Source organism: Brassica napus, chromosome A1 (genome assembly GCF_020379485.1).
Source record: "Brassica napus cultivar Da-Ae chromosome A1, Da-Ae, whole genome shotgun sequence".
Lineage (NCBI taxonomy): Eukaryota > Viridiplantae > Streptophyta > Magnoliopsida > Brassicales > Brassicaceae > Brassica > Brassica napus.
Genome location: NC_063434.1, coordinates 29160760 through 29179387, shown reverse-complemented (window position 1 = coordinate 29179387; position 18628 = coordinate 29160760). Strand labels below are relative to the sequence as shown.

Here is an 18628-nt window from a genome sequence, read left to right as displayed (position 1 = left end):
GGTTAACCGATTTTTTGGGATGGTCTTTCTTTTTGCTATAGCTTGCTTTATAGATAAAGGATGTAATGTTATTCGGTATATATAAAATTTCAGTTTGTGAAGAAAAAAAAACGGAAAATAAATTAATTACCGTTAATTTACTATATAATGAAAAGTGAAAACTAATCATAAATTGGTATATGATATAGATATATTAAAAAAATTATATCCAACTTTTTATGTATGCAACTCAACAAAATCAAATAGTCTTCTTGTTTTTGTCAACAATTTCGAAATATTAAATTCATGATCATTCAATAAGGTTTGTTTTACTACTATCTATTAATTAATTAATATTTTCGCTATATATATCAAACCTATTAAGGAACAAGATCGTGCAAACATCAATCAACATTCCTTCTTCCATGGATACCTCAGGTACTTTCCTCTTTATGCTTTTCTTCATTTCCTAACAAATCCTCTTTCAGATCACTACAAATGAACGTACATTTATATCTAAATCAGTATCAATGCCCTTCCACTATCGAATTTGGCAATCTTTCTCCCCCAAAACATGTTTGGTTCCATTTCTCGAAAAACTGTTTGACTCCATATATATAGTTGATATTACGTGTATACGCACACCAAATAACCTAATGTGCACACTACCACAATCGAATGGTATGTCGATGTAGCACTTTAGGATCGAATCCACAGAGACCAACGGTTACACTTTATCTTTATGGGATCAATACTTAGCTAAAACAATATGGGGGTTTTAAGATTTGAGGGTTTCGTGAGAAACAAGTAACAAGATTAATTTAAGAATTCAGATAACTAAAATGCTAGCCTAGGGTGGTTTGATCGGGTGTTAAACAAGTGTGAGCCAAACAATTATTCAAGTTCGATTAAAGACCAGTCTAGAACTCGGATCACTCAAGTAGAACAGCCCACTGTCGTGGAACTGCCCCCTATGCTGATCGATCTTGATACCTAAACTCTCGTTTGGATCAAGATGCGACAGCAAGCAATAGAGATCAAGTCCGATATGTTCACAAAACACCCTAATATCTACTTTCGCTGATTAGGGATGCAATGCTCATTCAAGTTATGTCTAGCAACCTATAACACTTTTGATGAATAGATTAAACCTAGAATCAGGCACTAAGTGGTTAACTTGATGCAAGCCTTAAGAATAACAGTGAATGAAGACAATCGATTTATAACTTATTTATGTCAAGCTCACGGATCTAACACCCTAACACCCTAGACTAAGCAAGCTGACTACTCAGCCATGGAGCAAGAAAACACAAAGATAACAGATGAAGAAAACATGCTGAATCAATAAAAATAAAAGAGATAGGGTTCAGGATTCTTCTCAAGACGAGAGAGATGGAGCCTTCTCCCTTTACAATAAGCAAATCCTCAAATTCTAAAGTCTCCAATGGCTTTCTTCTGTCTAGAATCGCGTAGTATGTAAAAAGAAAGAGAAAAATATGATATATCAAAGCCACAGGCGGCTGGGAGAGAAAATAGGGATAATTAGGGCAAATCCCGTAATGATTGTAGTTTCCTTAAAAATCTCTGCCGCTGGAACACTCACTCGGAACAATCACTCGGGTTGCTCCGCTATCCGGAACAGTCATCAAGACTGTTCTGCGTGAAAATCACCAAATTGCACTGTTTTCTGCCTCTTTTGTTCCAGCTGGTTCATCTCCCATCCAATGCAACTCCAGACCTGTAATGACTCGAAAAGGACTAGGAAGACTCGATAAGGACTTGAAAACCAATTTAAAAGCATATATACAAGATGTATAAAACACCATATATCAATTCCCCCAGACTTAGATCCTTGTTTGTCCTCAAACAATGTCAAGTATCAAGAACAGGGAGAAATGTTTGAAAGTGTGGGAACTCTCCTATTCTCAGCAACCATACTTTAACCACGAATCTCTGAACCATACAAGCAGTAAAACTAGGACAACACACCCTTACCGGAACCCCACTGACTGCTGTTCAAAAATCGGCTCCATACTCTTCATCTCAAACCTGAAAAAGCAACACTATCGAGACAGAACTCCCTACATTCATTTAAGAGTAGCGTGAGCTTCTCATCACAGGCATCATTCAGGGTAGACGGTCTAGGTGTGGAACAGGCTATTTAATGGTGGAGTTAAGAGTGTTTAGGGGCTACCATTTCATTGAAGAGGATGCATGATATCACACAAAATGGCAAGAGAGGATAGATCCATTGATGTCCACAGCCTCTACTCGTTTTTGCTCTATCTGGTGCGACTGTTCTGATGACGGAACAGGCAACTGATTGTTCTGCTTTCCATTTTCCTCTACACACTCTTCAATACTTGGTACCAACTTCTTGCTCGACCTTTCCAGTGGCTCCATGTTTCTTTTCTTTCTTCCCTTTCTCCATCACATTAATCTCGTTTTTTTTTTTTTTTTTTTTTTTTTTTTTTTTTTTTTGAATACTGATATGGTGATGTGACGAAGAAGGAGGTAATACATGATCGTTCTGAGTGCCACTGGTGGTTCTGATTTCGCGACCATTCTGGTTCTCCACCCCTGCTCTTGCGCAGTTCATTGGTTATGGAGCGGTTGCTCCCTTAATCTGCTTGTTCTCCTTTCTGACTGAATTTCTGCAGCAGTAACGAGTAGCAGGCTGCGTTGATCCTTTCCTCTCCGACCTTTTTGCACATATCTGCACATATGACACTGAAAAACAAATGCATGAAGGTGGAATAAAGGCTAAGGTGCAGGGTGGGAACTAGCTAAAGATGAGCTAGCCACTCAGGATCAGCAAGATGGATAAAAAGGATAAGAAGTCCTGAGTGTGTTCTCGTTTCCCTGATCTAATGCCCATAACAAGAAGAATTTCAGTCAAGATTAGGTTCAAGCAAGGTGGAGTTAAGTCTACCCAGTGTAACCTGATCGGCTGAGAACCTTCTGGAGAATCAAGTGAGATATGTCAGGGTGTTCCAGGTCCACATGTGTGTTTTTCGCCACTGCTAAGGTCACTGAATAAGATAACTAAAGCACGAGGTGGTTAGTGATCAACACGGAATAAGGTCCTAATTCCCACAAAATTTTGACTGACTCAATAAAAACTGACTCGAATTGAACCAAAAGAAAAACAAAAGAAAGAAACGAGTTAGTAAACGACGAAAACCCTCCCCCAGACTTACTTCACAACGTCCCTGGTGTGAAAATAAATCAGAGAGAAGGTGAAATCAAGAATAAACATTTTTTTTTGTTCGAGATACTTACCTGGCGCGGAGCAGCCTGACAGAGCAAGACGCGGTTGCTCCGGTAAAGGATGCTCTGGAATGAGAGCAGCCAGCTGCTTGCTCCAGTCAAGGGTCTCGGATTTTCTGATTTCTGACCTGAGACTCAACAAACTAAAAACAAAAATAAGTAAAAAGAAAATCCTAATGTTAATGACACTCACCAGTGGGTTGCCTCCCACCAAGCGCTTGGTTTAAGTCTCTAGCTTGACTTGGTGACTGGGATCAGTCGGGTTGAGCAGGAGGGCTTGTTCCAAAACAAGCTCCACAATCAGACATGTTCAGCTTCAAAACTCTGCTCAACAACCCTTTCACAGCAGCTTCCCCTTTCTCCTTCAGCTCATGTGTGAGAATAGCTCTGACTTTAGAGAACGGTTTAGAGGTACCTTTGCACTTTACCTCATACTCAATGGAGTTCTCATCACACTTGAGAGGTATCAAAGTCATTGTAGGATCTCCCTTGATCCTTTTCTTCTGGACTTTCTGTTTCACCCTTGAATTCCCTCTGAATTTAGTAGGATCAGTGCTAGGATCTTCATCAAAGAACAGTCTGCTCTCACCCTTATCACCATGCTGCTTCTTTGGAACAACCTTCAGCTTTTCTACATCAAACACTATGCGAGAGGCGTGTGATGAGGAAGATCTGGTGGGTACAGCCTTGTAGAAAACTTTCTTGTTGATGTTGGAGAAGCAGACTCTCTTGTTGGGCATATCGATGGTTGCTCCAACAGTAGCCATGAATGTCCTTCCAAATATCAAAGGCATCTCATGATCCTTGTTCATCTCAACAACTTGAAACTCAGCAGGAACAATGCATTCTCCTACTTGAACATGAAGGCTGCGGATGGTTCCATATGGGATTGCTCTGGAAGAGTTTGCAAAGGTCAGGGTCAGCTGAGAACGCTCAACATCAGCAATAGCCAAATCGTCTACAATAGCCTTTGAGACGAGATTCACACAAGAACCAGAGTCACAAAGAGCATCCTTGAAGGTTGTTCCTGCGATGGAGCATGGGAAAACAAACTTTCCAGGATCATCAACCTTAGGCAATACCTTCAATGCTGGTGTAGACAGTGCTTTGATATAGAGGACCTTGATCTCCTCTTGAGTCTCTCTACAGTGTTTAAAGAACTGGAGCAATGGACGAATCTGCAGAGCATCTTTGAATGCAAGTTCTTTAGGAAGCCTTCTCACCATCTTGTTAAAACCTATCAGCTGCTCTTCACTAATGGGATCCATCAGATGTCTAGGTGGAATTGGATAGGGAACCTTGGGAACATAGACTCGAGATGGTGGAGTCTCAGCAGGTTCGCTAGGAGCAGTCACTCCAGAGCTAGCAGACTGCTCTGCTCTCTCTTCTGCGCCTGGAGCAGTCTCAGTAAACGGCTGCTCTATTGCATTACAGTGCTCAGTCCTAGGATTTTTATCAGTTCTTCCAGGAAGCGTCTCTTGTTGCCTCTTGACACTCTCAGCTGTTTGAGCAAGCTGAACATCGATCTTTCTTATGTGGATCGTAAGATTGTCATACTTGTTATTCAGCTCAGTGAACATGTTGCCCATCCTGGTATCCATTTCTGTGGTTACCTGATTCAACGTCTTGGCCTGAACCTGCTGACCCTGCAACAATTGTTGCATCATCATACCCAGACCCTTCAGCTCATCTGGTTGACTGTTCCCGTTAGCTGGAACAGCTTGCTGATTGCTCTGCGGTTGTCGCTGGTTCTGGTTCTGAATATGCCCGGCCGTAGGTTGTTCCATGCTGAAAACGTGCCCTTGGTTGTTTTTCAGTAGCTGATCAACCTTGGCAGTCAGCTCATCTATTTTCTGGGCGTCAGAACTATTTCCTTTCTTGGAGCAATCACTCTCCTCTTTCTTATTAGCTGAGCTAGCAGCCATGTTCTCAATCAGCTTAAACGCTCCAGCAGTGGTTTGAGTCATGAAGTCTCCATTGCTCGCAGAGTTTAGAGCACCTTGGTATTTCCAGTCCACTCCATCATAGAAAATGTCCAGGATATAATCATCATCAAATCCATGGTGAGGACATTCTCTGCGATAGTCATTGAAGCGCTCCCATGCGTCGCAGAAAAGCTCATCAGTGAGCTGTCTGAAGGAGGTGATCTTGTTCCTCAATGCAGCTGTTCTCGCCTTAGAGTAGAAATGGCTTAGGAAAGCTGATCGGACCTGTTCCCATGAAGTGAGAGAGCCGGTAGGGAGAGAGTTCAACCACCGTGCAGCTTTTCCATCAAGAGAGAATGGGAATAACATGCACGTGATGTAGTCTGGTGGAACACCATTCACGCGAGTGAAACTGCAGACTTTTTCGAAGCTCTCAATATGCTCCATTGGAATTTCTGTAGAGAGACCAGAGAACACCTTTCTCTGTACTAGACCGATCAAAGCAGGCTTGATCTCGAAGTCCTGCCTGGTGCAGAGTGGAGGAACAATGGCAGAGCGCGTAGTAGGGATGTTACGCGGAAGGTTTCTCTGCCCGATTGGGACAGTCTGCGCCTGTTGTTATTGCTGCGCGAGAGCAGCCTGTTCAGCAGCATCCTGCTGAGCTTGGATGGTCTGCTGCATTTGTAGCATCTGCTGCTGCATGAGTGCCATAGCCGCAGCGAGATCATCCTGATTGGCGTGATCACCCATAGTGGTGTCAGTTTGCCTTGGCTGTTGACGATTTGTTCTTTCTAACCTTGCTAGCTCCTGGTTGGTAAATGTAACTAACTCTCCTTGTGCGTTTCTCCGAGTATGTCTACTGGTCATGCACCTGGAACATTAGCTGCAACAAAAAGGATAAGGCAAGTTAGAGGTCTTAGACTAAATAAATAACCGAAAAATAAAGGTAAAAAGATGGTCCCCGGCAACGGCGCCAATTTGATATTACGTGTATACGCACACCAAATAACCTAATGTGCACACTACCACAATCGAATGGTATGTCGATGTAGCACTTTAGGATCGAATCCACAGAGACCAACGGTTACACTTTATCTTTATGGGATCAATACTTAGCTAAAACAATATGGGGGTTTTAAGATTTGAGGGTTTCGTGAGAAACAAGTAACAAGATTAATTAAAGAATTCAGATAACTAAAATGCTAGCCTAGGGTGGTTTGATCGGGTGTTAAACAAGTGTGAGCCAAACAATTATTCAAGTTCGATTAAAGACCAGTCTAGAACTCGGATCACTCAAGTAGAACAGCCCACTGTCGTGGAACTGCCCCCTATGCTGATCGATCTTGATACCTAAACTCTCGTTTGGATCAAGATGCGACAGCAAGCAATAGAGATCAAGTCCGATATGTTCACAAAACACCCTAATATCTACTTTCGCTGATTAGGGATGCAATGCTCATTCAAGTTATGTCTAGCAACCTATAACACTTTTGATGAATAGATTAAACCTAGAATCAGGCACTAAGTGGTTAACTTGATGCAAGCCTTAAGAATAACAGTGAATGAAGACAATCGATTTATAACTTATTTATGTCAAGCTCACGGATCTAACACCCTAACACCCTAGACTAAGCAAGCTGACTACTCAGCCATGGAGCAAGAAAACACAAAGATAACAGATGAAGAAAACATGCTGAATCAATAAAAATAAAAGAGATAGGGTTCAGGATTCTTCTCAAGACGAGAGAGATGGAGCCTTCTCCCTTTACAATAAGCAAATCCTCAAATTCTAAAGTCTCCAATGGCTTTCTTCTGTCTAGAATCGCGTAGTATGTAAAAAGAAAGAGAAAAATATGATATATCAAAGCCACAGGCGGCTGGGAGAGAAAATAGGGATAATTAGGGCAAATCCCGTAATGATTGTAGTTTCCTTAAAAATCTCTGCCGCTGGAACACTCACTCGGAACAATCACTCGGGTTGCTCCGCTATCCGGAACAGTCATCAAGACTGTTCTGCGTGAAAATCACCAAATTGCACTGTTTTCTGCCTCTTTTGTTCCAGCTGGTTCATCTCCCATCCAATGCAACTCCAGACCTGTAATGACTCGAAAAGGACTAGGAAGACTCGATAAGGACTTGAAAACCAATTTAAAAGCATATATACAAGATGTATAAAACACCATATATCAATAGTTTTGCAATCATAGGTAGACGATTAACTTTAAACCATCTTAGAAAAAAGTTATGTTATAGTTTTTCTTTCTGCAACATGGCTTTCTTGGTGGACCGAGAATCCAAAAAGAATCCCCCCCCCCCCACCCCCCCCAAATAATAGTTTTAGATCTATTTTGCGTAAGTTTCTATTAGAAACCTAACATTTCTACTGAACATTATACTCATGAACATATTATGGAAAGCATTTAAAACAATATTCATTTATTCTAAAAACTGATATATGATTACTTTTTTAAAAAAAAGTTCCTTACAATTTTATTTATTTTTTGAAATATAGTTGAGTGTATCAAATAGTACAACTTCTTAGTGCATATTTGCCTTTTGACTTTTGCTAATCATTATGGGTTTAACAATAATTTCGTCACCTAAGTAGATCTAGCATATGTAATTCAAAATCTAATGTGAGATCTGACTGGAAAGAAACTGGATCCGAATTTAATATTTTTTAATTTATTTAATTTTATTTTTTTTATATATTCAATTGATGGAAATTTCATTCAAGCATATAAAAAGTGAAGTTGACAAAAAAAAAAGCATATAAAAAGTGCAAATAGCTCGTTCCTCAACATAGATATCAAAATATAATCCTACATAATTTAATTAATCCACTGGGTGAGAAAAACTTCTTTAAGAAAAAAAAATATTAATCTACTTAAGTAAACAATAGTTTAAAATAAAATTAGGACAAAACAGGGTTAGGTGAGATAGAGATTAGACAGAGAAAAGTCCTCGCCGCCTTACCCCGCCTTTGAATAACTTTAACAGATTACAAACTAAACTAGTAGTAACAAAAAAAAAAAGAGACTCGCAAGCTGCTTCTTAAAATTACGCTTTCCAATACGCCAGAACTTAGTGGTGGCAACTAACTTTATAAATATAAATAATAATAATGAGCTAGAGAATCACAATGTTTTCGAATCCACATATTACTGGATCAACGGCAACCCCTCGTTTCTGAAAAATTTCCCGAGAAAACTATTAGTTTTCCCGGAAAATTCATTACCCAGAAACAAATTTTTATTTTCTTCGGATTTGGGTTCAAAGTTTTCATTTTTATCGCGAGATGTCGTGTGAATTTTAGTGGGCATCTGGAAAAATCTCAAATTTCGGATTCGATTAGTGATTTTTTTATTTCCATATCGATTGGATCCGGTGGTGTGATTCGATGGGGTCATTGGATGAAGGGCCTTTGAATCTAGACCTCGAGATCGGATTGAAAAACGGCTCCTTTGAGCTTCCCTTCGAGCACCAACCAGAGACTTTAGCCATCCAAGACGCCGTCAAGCTTCTCCTGCAAGGTCTTCACGAAGATGTCAACAGAGAAGGCATCAAAAAGACTCCTTTTCGCGTCGCCAAGGCCCTTCGTGAAGGCACCAGAGGTATGCACATTCACAATAACATTCACTAGCTAAGTAAGTAGCTGCTCTAAAAGTTATTGATGCATGTTGGTTTCTGTTCCTTTCTATAATGAAACCTTTGTTTTAGTTTCTGCCAGAACCTTAGTATAGATTTCAATAAAAAAAAAAAATTCTATATAAATTTGGGGCTAAGCGAATGTTTCATCTGGCTTTGCTCAAAACAGGCCATGTTTGTTAGTTAACTGATGTTTGTTTGGTTTGGTTGAGTCTCTGATGGCTTCTTTTGTTTTTGCTCAGATTATTGATGCAATATTAGTATAGATTTTAATAAAATATATATTTTTTCTATAAATTTGGGGACATAAACGAATGTTTCATCCGGCTTAGCTTTGTTACTTAACTGATGTTTGGTTTGGTTGAGTCTCTGATGGCATCTTTTGTTTTTGCTCAGGTTATTGATGCAATATTAGTATAGATTTCAATAAAATATATATTTTTAATATAAATTTGGGGACCTAAAGAATGTTTCATCCGGCTTAGCTTTCTTACTTAACTGATGTTTGGTTTGGTTGAGTCTCTGATGGCTTTTTTTGTTTTGTTTTTTGCTCAGGTTATTGATGCAATATTAGTATAGATGTCAATAAAATATTTTTTTGTTTTATAAATTTGGGGGCATAGGCAAATGTTTCATCCGGCTTGGCTTTTCTACTTAGCTATGTTTGGTTTGGTTGAGTCTCTATGGCTTTTTTTGTTTTTGCTCAGGTTATTGATGCAATATTAGTATAGATTTCAATAGAATATTTTCTTTTTATATAAATTTAGGGGCATAAGCGAATGTTTCATCCAGCTTGGCTTTGTTAGTTAACTGATGTTTGGTTTGGTTGAGTCTCTGATGGCTTCTTTTATTTTTTTGTTTTGCTCAGGTTATAAGCAAAAAGTGAAGGAGTATGTACAGAGTGCTCTGTTTCCAGAAGCAGGGCTAGATTCAGGAGTTGGGCAAGCGGGAGGAGTGGGAGGACTCGTTGTAGTTCGAGACCTCGACCACTACTCTTACTGCGAGTCTTGCTTGCTTCCTTTTCACGTCAGGTGTCACATCGGCTACGTCCCATCCGAGCAGCGCGTCTTGGGACTGAGCAAGTTCTCTAGAGTGGCCGACGTTTTCGCCAAGCGGCTCCAGGAGCCTCAGCGTTTGGCTGATGAGATATGCTCTGCGCTACAGCACTGGGTCAAACCGTCTGGCGTCGCTGTTGTTCTGCAATGCTCTCACATTCACTTCCCAAGCTTGGACTTAGTAGACTCGTCAAGTCATGATGGTTTTGTGAAGCTAATGGTTTCCTCCGGGTCAGGTGTTTTCGAGGATGAAAGGTCGAGTCTTTGGGGTGAGTTTATGAGTTTCTTGAAGTTCAAAGGCATAGCTGACGGCTCTGCGAAAGAGTGGTGTCCGAGCGTTAAGTCTAAACTCTTTCTTGAAGAAGATCAAGAAATGGTTTCTGCGGTTGTTACCATTCTGAGATCATTAGGAGAAGATCCATCGAGGAAAGAACTCATTGCTACACCTTCTCGGTTCCTTAACTGGATGATGAACTTCCAAAACGTTAACCTCGAGATGAAGCTGCTAAACGGCTTTAACTCTGTCAAAGCCAATGGAGATATCAGAGAGAAGAGGCTGCACTGTGAGCTGAAAATGCCTTTTTGGTCAATGTGTGAGCATCACTTGCTTCCTTTCTACGGAGTTGTTCATGTTGGCTACTATTGCACCGAAGGATCCAACGCTATTGCAAGCTCGCTAGTGAAGTCTATTGTGCATTTTTACGGGTTCAAGCTTCAAGTGCAAGAGAGGATGACACGGCAGATAGCTGAGAAGCTGTCCCCTCTTGTTGGTGGGGATGTGATAGTAGTGGCGGAAGCAGGGCACACTTGTATGATCTCTAGAGGGATTGAGAAGTTTGGTAGCAGCACTGCAACTATCGCGGTTTTGGGTCAGTTTTGTAATGACAGTTCAGCAAGAGCAGAGTTTCTAGACAAGATCCATACAACAACTACTGCATTGTAAGGCAGATTCAAGCTCCCCTATTTGAGAGTGTTTACTTGTTTTGTTTGTTGTTGTTTTTTCTTTCTACTTTATATCATAAACACACTTCCAAGTCTCCAAACTTTGGAAGCATATCAATTCCAAACACAATCTTTAGAGTCTTACTACATTTCACTTCTATTTGTTCATTAAACTCAGAGACATTGACAAATGAAGATGAAGAATTGTTTGGATTCCAAGAATAATAGTTTTGACTCCCAAAAAGGGGAAACAAAGTCTACAAAATGTAATGTATTAGTGGAAGATCTCTCCTCTATTTTGCTATATCCTCTCTAATATACAGCTTAATGCTAATCCCATCAACTCTGATGATAGAAACAGGAAACCAAAACTGAATCAAATGTCTCAAATCTCATTTCCAACAATCAGACTTGACTTGTTCTAGTACAGAAGCCTCTCTCTTCTCCTGAAGCCAAACCAGTCATACCTCTCAGCATATCCCTTCCAGATGCACCAAGCTCATTGAAATGCTAAAACCGATCTTTCTCCTTGGTTAAAGTGAATGAACATCAGAACTAGAATGGAACAACATAAGGAAGAGCTACAATGTCAGCAGATTCTATACTAAGAGCCTGGTTCCAGACTTGCAGAGTCTCATCCAATGCAGTAGTAGTAGAATCTGTTTTTGGCTTCTTTAATACTTTCATACCAGACTGACCAAAAAGCCACTCTTGTCCTTCAGTTTCATCAACCTCATCCCTTTCTGGTACATTCAGTATCTGATCCAAATACTTTAAGTCCGAGTGAGGCCGCTTTTTCGCGGATGCTTCACCGTTCTCCTTCGCTTTCACAGAAGATATACTTGGATGGCTTTTGGGTTCTTGAGACTTGATGAAACCGTTAACTCTATGCTCCTTGGCCTCTGGATTACACAGTGTTCCTTGCAACTCAGTAACAGGTTTTAGAGGAGTTTGGCATTCTCCCAACTTTCTTCCATTTTCCACGGATGATACTGGAGAAGCAACTGGCCTCAGCATCTTGTTAGGCCTAGATCCATTCTCTGCATAGCAATTAAAAAAAAAGGTGCTAAGAGACAAACAATAGTAGTACACAGATTGTCAAGATTTGAAACATGACTCACTACAGTAAGAACCCACCATCTATAAATGTATACTTATTCCATTAAATAAAAAGAGTAATGATAAGAACTCACCAGGCAAGAACCCATTTGTCTCAAGATCTTTCCGTTTGCCAAGAATGCCCTCTGAACTAAGATTTTTAATGCTATCCCTTGAAAGGTCCTCCTGCCTTCTAAAATTACTAGTATCTACATGTCTCTCCTTTAACTTGGGCCCTTCCTCTACATCTTTTGGTTTGCCCTGACCAGTTTTGTTTAACGCCTCTGTTTCCTCCTCTTTACTACCTCTATGTGTTGTGTACTTCGGTTCAGTTTTCTTACTATCCAGTGGCATATCAGCCACAATCACACTTCCTCTTCGGTGATTCTTCTCTTGTAGTTCCATTTTCTTTGCCTGATCTTTCTTCTCCAATGGTTTAAACATGACCTCCTCGGTTCCTTTCTGACCACTGCAAGATGATACATTTTCAGGCCTCCTCTCCATTGCAAAATTTTTATTGATTCTTCTTTCATCATCATTCCTAATCTTTCCCCCGCTTTGACTCTCTGTAGCTTCTTCTTCATCTCTGATCCTTCTTGCCAGGTCTTGTATAAACTTAGACTCTCCATTACCATTACTCTGCAAGGTATCTCTTACAAGCTTCTCTCCGTCTTGTGTGTTCGGCAGAACACCAGCAGCTTTTCTGTCCTCTGAGGTTCTGCTCTTTTCTTTATTCCGGTCTTTGTCTTTCCTATCTTTATGTTTATCTTTTTCTCCTTACGTTCCTTGTGCTTGTCTTTGCTTGTTTCTTTATCCTTCTTCTCCTTTTTGTGCTTCTTTTGCTTTTCCTGCAGTTTCAATCCCAGGAGAAAAGGATCAGACTTACATAAGTGATGATTAAAAGAAAGGCACATACATAGTCTTAATTACCTCCAGTACATACCTAGTCTGATACATTATTAGCTTTACACCAATTCTTAAGCTACTAACTATATATTATTACAATTACAATAGTTTCTCAAGATGCTACAAGCAAGTATTCCTAGAAATTCTCATATTCCTCCAAGTGATATTAGTATATTAATTGACTGTAAACTTCAGGTCAAATACACCAATAATCCATATTATCTAACATCCAAAACTACTAGCTACAAAACCAAATATTTACTTCAATACGTAAGCACCTCAACATTCTAAGTCAAGGATCCGGCAAAGCTTGCTATATACCAGAAAATATCATAAGAATGAGAAATGGAAGAACAACTAGGGCAGACCAGAAGCTACTACTTTTTATTTTAAAGGTTGAAAAAGATGGGAGGTTTTTTTTTTAACTCATCTTTGCCAATTCATTGGAGTTTATGATTCTCTATTACCCGTTTATGTCTTTCAGCATTCATGATTCTCACTATAGCTACATTTGCAAGATAAATTCTTTAAAAGTCTAGGAGACAACACAAAGAATCTCATGAACTCGGCCATTCACCACTCTCTTCCATTATCTTACAAATATTGATTAGACTCCAGTCTCGTGGTAAAGTTTTCTTCATCATTTTCTAAGAGCCTAGGGGCAAGACATGTGTTACCTAAGTACTAGTCACTCTCCAAAAGTACACCAGAAAGACCACAAATTCAAAGGAGAGTAGATCCTATGAGTTAGCATGTGGTAACCTTTATCAAAGAGTCTGCTTCATCGGTTCTAATCTTCTTCTCATATCCTGGAGGTGGAAATGGAAAGCAACGAGACATGTCACTTCTTCCTCACGTTCCTTAAAGTGGTATATACTTTAAACCACTCTTCTCGTTACTTTCTCGATCCTTTTATCCCAGTAGCACCTGACCAGATCAGAGACTATGATCCAGCCCACCATATCAACCAAAATCACTCCAAAACTTTCTATAAAACCACTTCAATCCTATCTTGACCGTGGAACCGTCGCTAACCTGCCAAAGCCACCAGTAGAAATCGATATCATTTCCAGATTAAGCTCAGATTAAGGAGTTAACAGCTCAAAAGCACCTTTTATCAGCAGGCAGCCGCCAACAAGTTGGCCTCTTTATTGAATGTGAAGAAACCCAATTCGATCAGTGTTTAATCTCCAAGGGACGGACGATCCTAATTAGTATAAGACATCCAAAAATTAGGGTTGCGACCCAATCAGACCCTAATAAGATAAAAACCAATCGGACCAAAAAGTCACCAACCTTGACGATCGCCAAGTGCAATTGGCGCAGGTGGAAGTACGAAAGGCTAAACCTTTAAGGGAACCCAGATAGCAAAAAGAGCTGTCGGATCAAATTTTCAGACAAAAAAAAAACACGAAACTTCACTTTAGAAAGAAAGGTTTTTTCAGCTTGTCGGAAAATAGAAAAATCAGCGTACTTCTTATTGAAACAGTTTTAAATATTTTTTTCTTTCTTAATTTGATAATCATATACAAGACAGCAGAGAGATAGATAGAGAGAGATTGGAAGATCTCAGAAAAGAGAGAGAAGAGAAAATACAATGAAGAAAGTGAAAATTATCTCTCCTCTCTCTCTCTCTCTAAATCCCCATGTGTTAGCATATGGGTATGTGTATATATATACCTTCTATGTATGTATCTGTAATGCTCTCTTTTTAAAAAATCACGGGTATTATTTGTATATATGGGTCTGTTCTTGAACAAGAAGAAGACTCTCTCTCTCTCTCAATTCCCCGACCAAGAAAGCAGAAACTTTGGTCCGAAGCTGGGAAAAAATTATTTATAATGAGAAAAAATCCAAGAATGGGCTTTAAGTGATATTTGGGCTTAGCCCATCATCAGTCATTATCATTGACCAAAAGTAGAATGAATCAGTTCTCTTTTAACACTGGGAATCAAAAGATTAAGAATTTTCCAAAAATGGCTATACAAAAATCTAAAAGTGTAACACTTAGAAGATAGGTCTTTCTTTGAAGTGCAACTGATCAATAACTTCACTGCAATCACCAGTACCATCTCCTTCCATCAAACACTCAACATAATCCAACATTCTACTCTTCTCTACAACCCCACTTGATCTCAGAAGCTCCATTACCAGCTCACGCGCCTGCTCACTCTCTCCTTCCTTCTTCAAACCTTGAATCACTAAGCAGAAGGATCTGAAACTCGGGACGAACCCGGTTCCAAGAACAAGTGTGATCAGCTCCACACACTTGCTCTGTTCCTTCCTGCCACAGTAAGATTCTATGACAGTGTCTATCGCCTTCTCATTATAAACACCTATCTTGAGCATAGTTTGGATCAGTTCGTTGGACTCATCTATTCTTCCTTCTTTGCATAGACGTGTGACAACGAAACCATATACTCCGCGTGTTGATCCACCTAGCTCTTCAACCATTGATATTAGCTTGTTCTGAGATAACGCAAGTCCATGTAGCAGAGATGAATAGACACGCTCGTTAAGTTCATATCCTCTTGCAACCATAACACTAACGGTCTCTAGAGCACGGTCTAGCTTTCCGTTATCCACATATCCTTTCACCATTACAGTATAAGTAACATGATTCGGAGAAACTCCTGAATCTCGCATAGTAGCAAGAAGCTTCTCTGCTTCCTCCACTCTTCCAAATCGGCAAAGACCGTTGATGATGATCGTGTAAGGATAAACATTCGGCAAACAGCCACTCGACTTCATCGCTTCCAGCATCCTCAATGAACCGCTAACATCGCCTGAACGAATCAGCCCCTCAACAAGTGTTGTGTAGGTCACCACAGAAGGAACTAAACCAAGCTTATTAATCTTCCCAAACATCGCTAACTCCTCTTTCACTTTACAGCCTTTACTCAGCACGTCGAGAAGCACGTTCAAGGAGTGAGGAGTAGTCAACAGTCTCATCTTACACAACGTCTCAACAATAAACAACGCGTCCTTAGTTTTACCGAGTTTACAGAAACCATCAATAAGAACTGTACAAGTAACTTCATCTACCTTTATCCCTTTTCTCACCATCAAACTTAAGAACGAACTCGCTACATCAACCTTCCCTTGCTTGCACAAACCATCTATCATACCCGTGAACGTTACACAATCAGGCTCAACGTCAAAAGAACTCATCGAACCAAGAAGCTTGTACGCCACATTCATAAACCCTTCTCTACAAACCCCATCGATCAAAACGTTATAGCTCACAACATCAGGCGCCAAACCATCACCAACCATTCTCTTCAACAAATACACAGCTTTAAACGGTTTCCCAACTCTACACAACCCTCCCATAAGCTCATTAAAACTTCTCACATTAGGCCTACAACCCCTCTTCTCCATCACAGCAAGAACCTCAAAAGCCTGAACGATCCTCCCATCTTTACAGTAACCATTAATCAACGCGTTGTAAGTCACCACGCTAGGGTACACCCCGTCCTCACACATCTTTCGATAAACACCATTAGCCTCTTCAACCTTCCCCTCTCTACACAACCCATCGATCAAAACCGTATACGTGTGAACATTCGCCTTACACCCTTTAGTCCTCATTTCATCAAACAAGGTAAAACCTTTCTCAACCAAACCCTCATCACACAACGCTTTAATAAGCACAGTATTGGTCCGTGTGCTCGGCTCACAACCTTTCTTACCCATTTGTTCTTTAAACACAAAAGCTTCGTTAAGTCTCCCTACTTCACACAACCCGTGAATCAAATTAGAGTAAGTAACAGAGTTTGGTTCAGAAACTTCCTCTCTAGACATGACGTTAAACACTCTTAGAGCTTCTCCAAGATTCAACACACGGCAAAAGCCAAGAACCAAAGAAGTGCATATATGAGAGTCTAACACAAACCCGATTTTCAAAATCCTGCACATAAACATCTCAGCTGATTCAGTGAAGCCGTTCTTGCAGAGAGCGTTGACGATTGTTCTGTAATCAATCTCCCCAGGGAGAAAGCCGTCAGCTTCCATTCTTTTATAAGTCGAGTAAGCCAAGAGGCCTAAGTCAAGCTTAGCTAAAGACATTAAAAGAGAGCTGTAACAAGGGTAGTTTAATCTGAACCCAGCCTCGTCTCTCAATTGATCAAAACAGCTCATTAGTTTTAACATCTCTCTCTCGTGTTTGTTGAACTCTCTGATCAACGCGAGGATGACACTATGCGCGATTTGGTAGAGACCTGAAGAGACGATGAGTTTCAGGAGGTGGGTTTTTTGATTTGGGGAGAAGCAGTAGGAGGAGTGTTTGGAGACCCATGTGAAGAAGCGGAGGCAAGTGTTGGTTTGGTTGCTGTGAAGGGAGATTACTTGTGAAGCGATGTGTGGGTTCATGTGGGAAGCTAGGGATTTGAGAGTGGTGTTTTTCTCCCAATTTGGGGTTTTTAGTAGTGATGCGACTTCACGAGCCGCCGCCGCCGCCTCTTCCTGGGGAAGCTGGGAAGATAGGGAGGAGTAGGCATTAGGAGAATGAAGAGCATGACGAGCTAAAGATGAGATCTTTCGAGAGTTTCTGATGTGTATCAGCATGCACGAGTTGGAGAAGAAGGAGAAGCCGTTAAAAATGGTTACTTTAGGGTTTTAGCAGCACTCAGGGCTATTGAACAAGGAAAATCAAGTGTCATCGGTTTGCGTTTTGAATCTCACGTGACCGGTTATAAGAAAATTGAAACTTGACCGGACTAAACCAATGAAGCATTACAAACTTGAGTCTTTTGTATCGGTTTAACGGTTAATTCTACTCGAGTAATAGCACCCAAAACCATAATTGATAACTCTCTCGTAATTGGCAAGACTACAAAAGACAATGAAAGAAAGTGTTTTGTGAAGGAGATGAATAATGTGAGCTGTTTGAAACTTGTCTGGCGGATTTTATCTTCGAAAAACTCGTTACGGGTGAAATGGATCCATGCATATTTGATTTGCAAAAGATCTTTTTGGACAGTGAGAGAAACGTCGCAAGCCGGTTCTTGGATGTGGCAAAAGATTCTAAAGTACAGAACCAAGGCAAAAGGTTTCTATAAGGTGAATGTGAAGAGTGGGAAGCAAACTTCGTTTTGGCATGAAGCTTGGTCAGATTTGGGTTGTCTGGTAGAAAGAGCTGGTGAGAGAGGATACATGGATATGGGGATCCATAAAGATGCTACTGTAGAGGAAGTAATGAGTACTCATCGACGGAGAAGACATAAAATCCCTGTTTTGAACTTGATTGAGGATGAGATAGATAAATGTAAAATGATGGCATCACGGGAAGATGATGTCGGACTATGGAAGTATAAGGAAGATTAATTCAAGCGGAAGTTTTCTACTAAGCAAACATGGAGTCAGTTGCGAACTAGAGGAGTAAACTGTGGCTGGAGTAAAGGCATTTTGATTTGGTTCACTTATGCGACACCTAAGTTTGCTTTTCTTGCGTGGGTTACAATCAAGAACATATTATCAACGGGAGAGAGAATGCAAGGATGGGGAGGAAGTGTAAATACAGCATGCTCTCTCTCTGTGGTGATCCATTGGAAACCAGAAATCATTTATTCTTTGATTGTCGATACTCGGCAGAAGTTTGGGGAAACTTGATGAGAGACTTGATAGGAGATGAGTTTACTTGTGACTGGTTAGAAATAGTAGCTCTAATATCTACAAACCATAATACTATCAAGACATTCACATTGAAGTATGTGTTCCAAGTTACTATACATGGGCTGTGGTTGGAGAGGAATGGTAGAAGGCACAGTGAAGCTCCCCAGCCAACTACTAAGATGATAAGGCTGA

General features: G+C 40.3%; 2 protein-coding genes, 1 non-coding gene and 1 pseudogene across 6 annotated transcripts; 2 read left to right on the top strand and 2 right to left on the bottom strand.

Annotated features, from left to right (window-relative positions):
• Positions 1 to 5304: 5304 nt before the first annotated feature.
• On the top strand, positions 5305 to 5411 carry LOC125579305. Its single transcript, XR_007317292.1, has one exon. It is a non-coding gene; the product is annotated as a small nucleolar RNA R71 (small nucleolar RNA).
• A 2816-nt stretch (positions 5412 to 8227) lies between these two features.
• On the top strand, positions 8228 to 10968 carry LOC106389709 (GTP cyclohydrolase 1). The gene is made up of 2 exons (XM_013830036.3): positions 8228 to 8788; positions 9691 to 10968. Exons 1-2 carry the CDS (start codon positions 8575 to 8577, stop codon positions 10818 to 10820), a joined length of 1344 nt encoding a protein of 447 aa, XP_013685490.2. The 5' UTR covers positions 8228 to 8574; the 3' UTR covers positions 10821 to 10968.
• A 42-nt stretch (positions 10969 to 11010) lies between these two features.
• Positions 11011 to 13663, bottom strand: LOC106451266 (annotated as a pseudogene).
• On the bottom strand, positions 13585 to 17451 carry LOC106389710 (pentatricopeptide repeat-containing protein At3g07290, mitochondrial-like). 4 transcript variants are annotated; one of them, XM_048760929.1, is made up of 4 exons: positions 14504 to 17451; positions 14116 to 14200; positions 13935 to 14030; positions 13585 to 13858 (listed from the first exon to the last, which is right to left on the bottom strand). In XM_048760929.1, exon 1 carries the CDS (start codon positions 17387 to 17389, stop codon positions 14831 to 14833), a length of 2559 nt encoding a protein of 852 aa, XP_048616886.1. In that variant the 5' UTR covers positions 17390 to 17451; the 3' UTR covers positions 13585 to 13858; positions 13935 to 14030; positions 14116 to 14200; positions 14504 to 14830. The 4 variants fall into 4 exon arrangements, with proteins under 4 accessions (XP_048616886.1, XP_048616865.1, XP_048616821.1 ...); XM_048760908.1 differs by having other exon boundaries at positions 14120 to 14200; XM_048760864.1 differs by having other exon boundaries at positions 14116 to 17451.
• Between the last annotated feature and the right edge of the window lie 1177 nt (positions 17452 to 18628).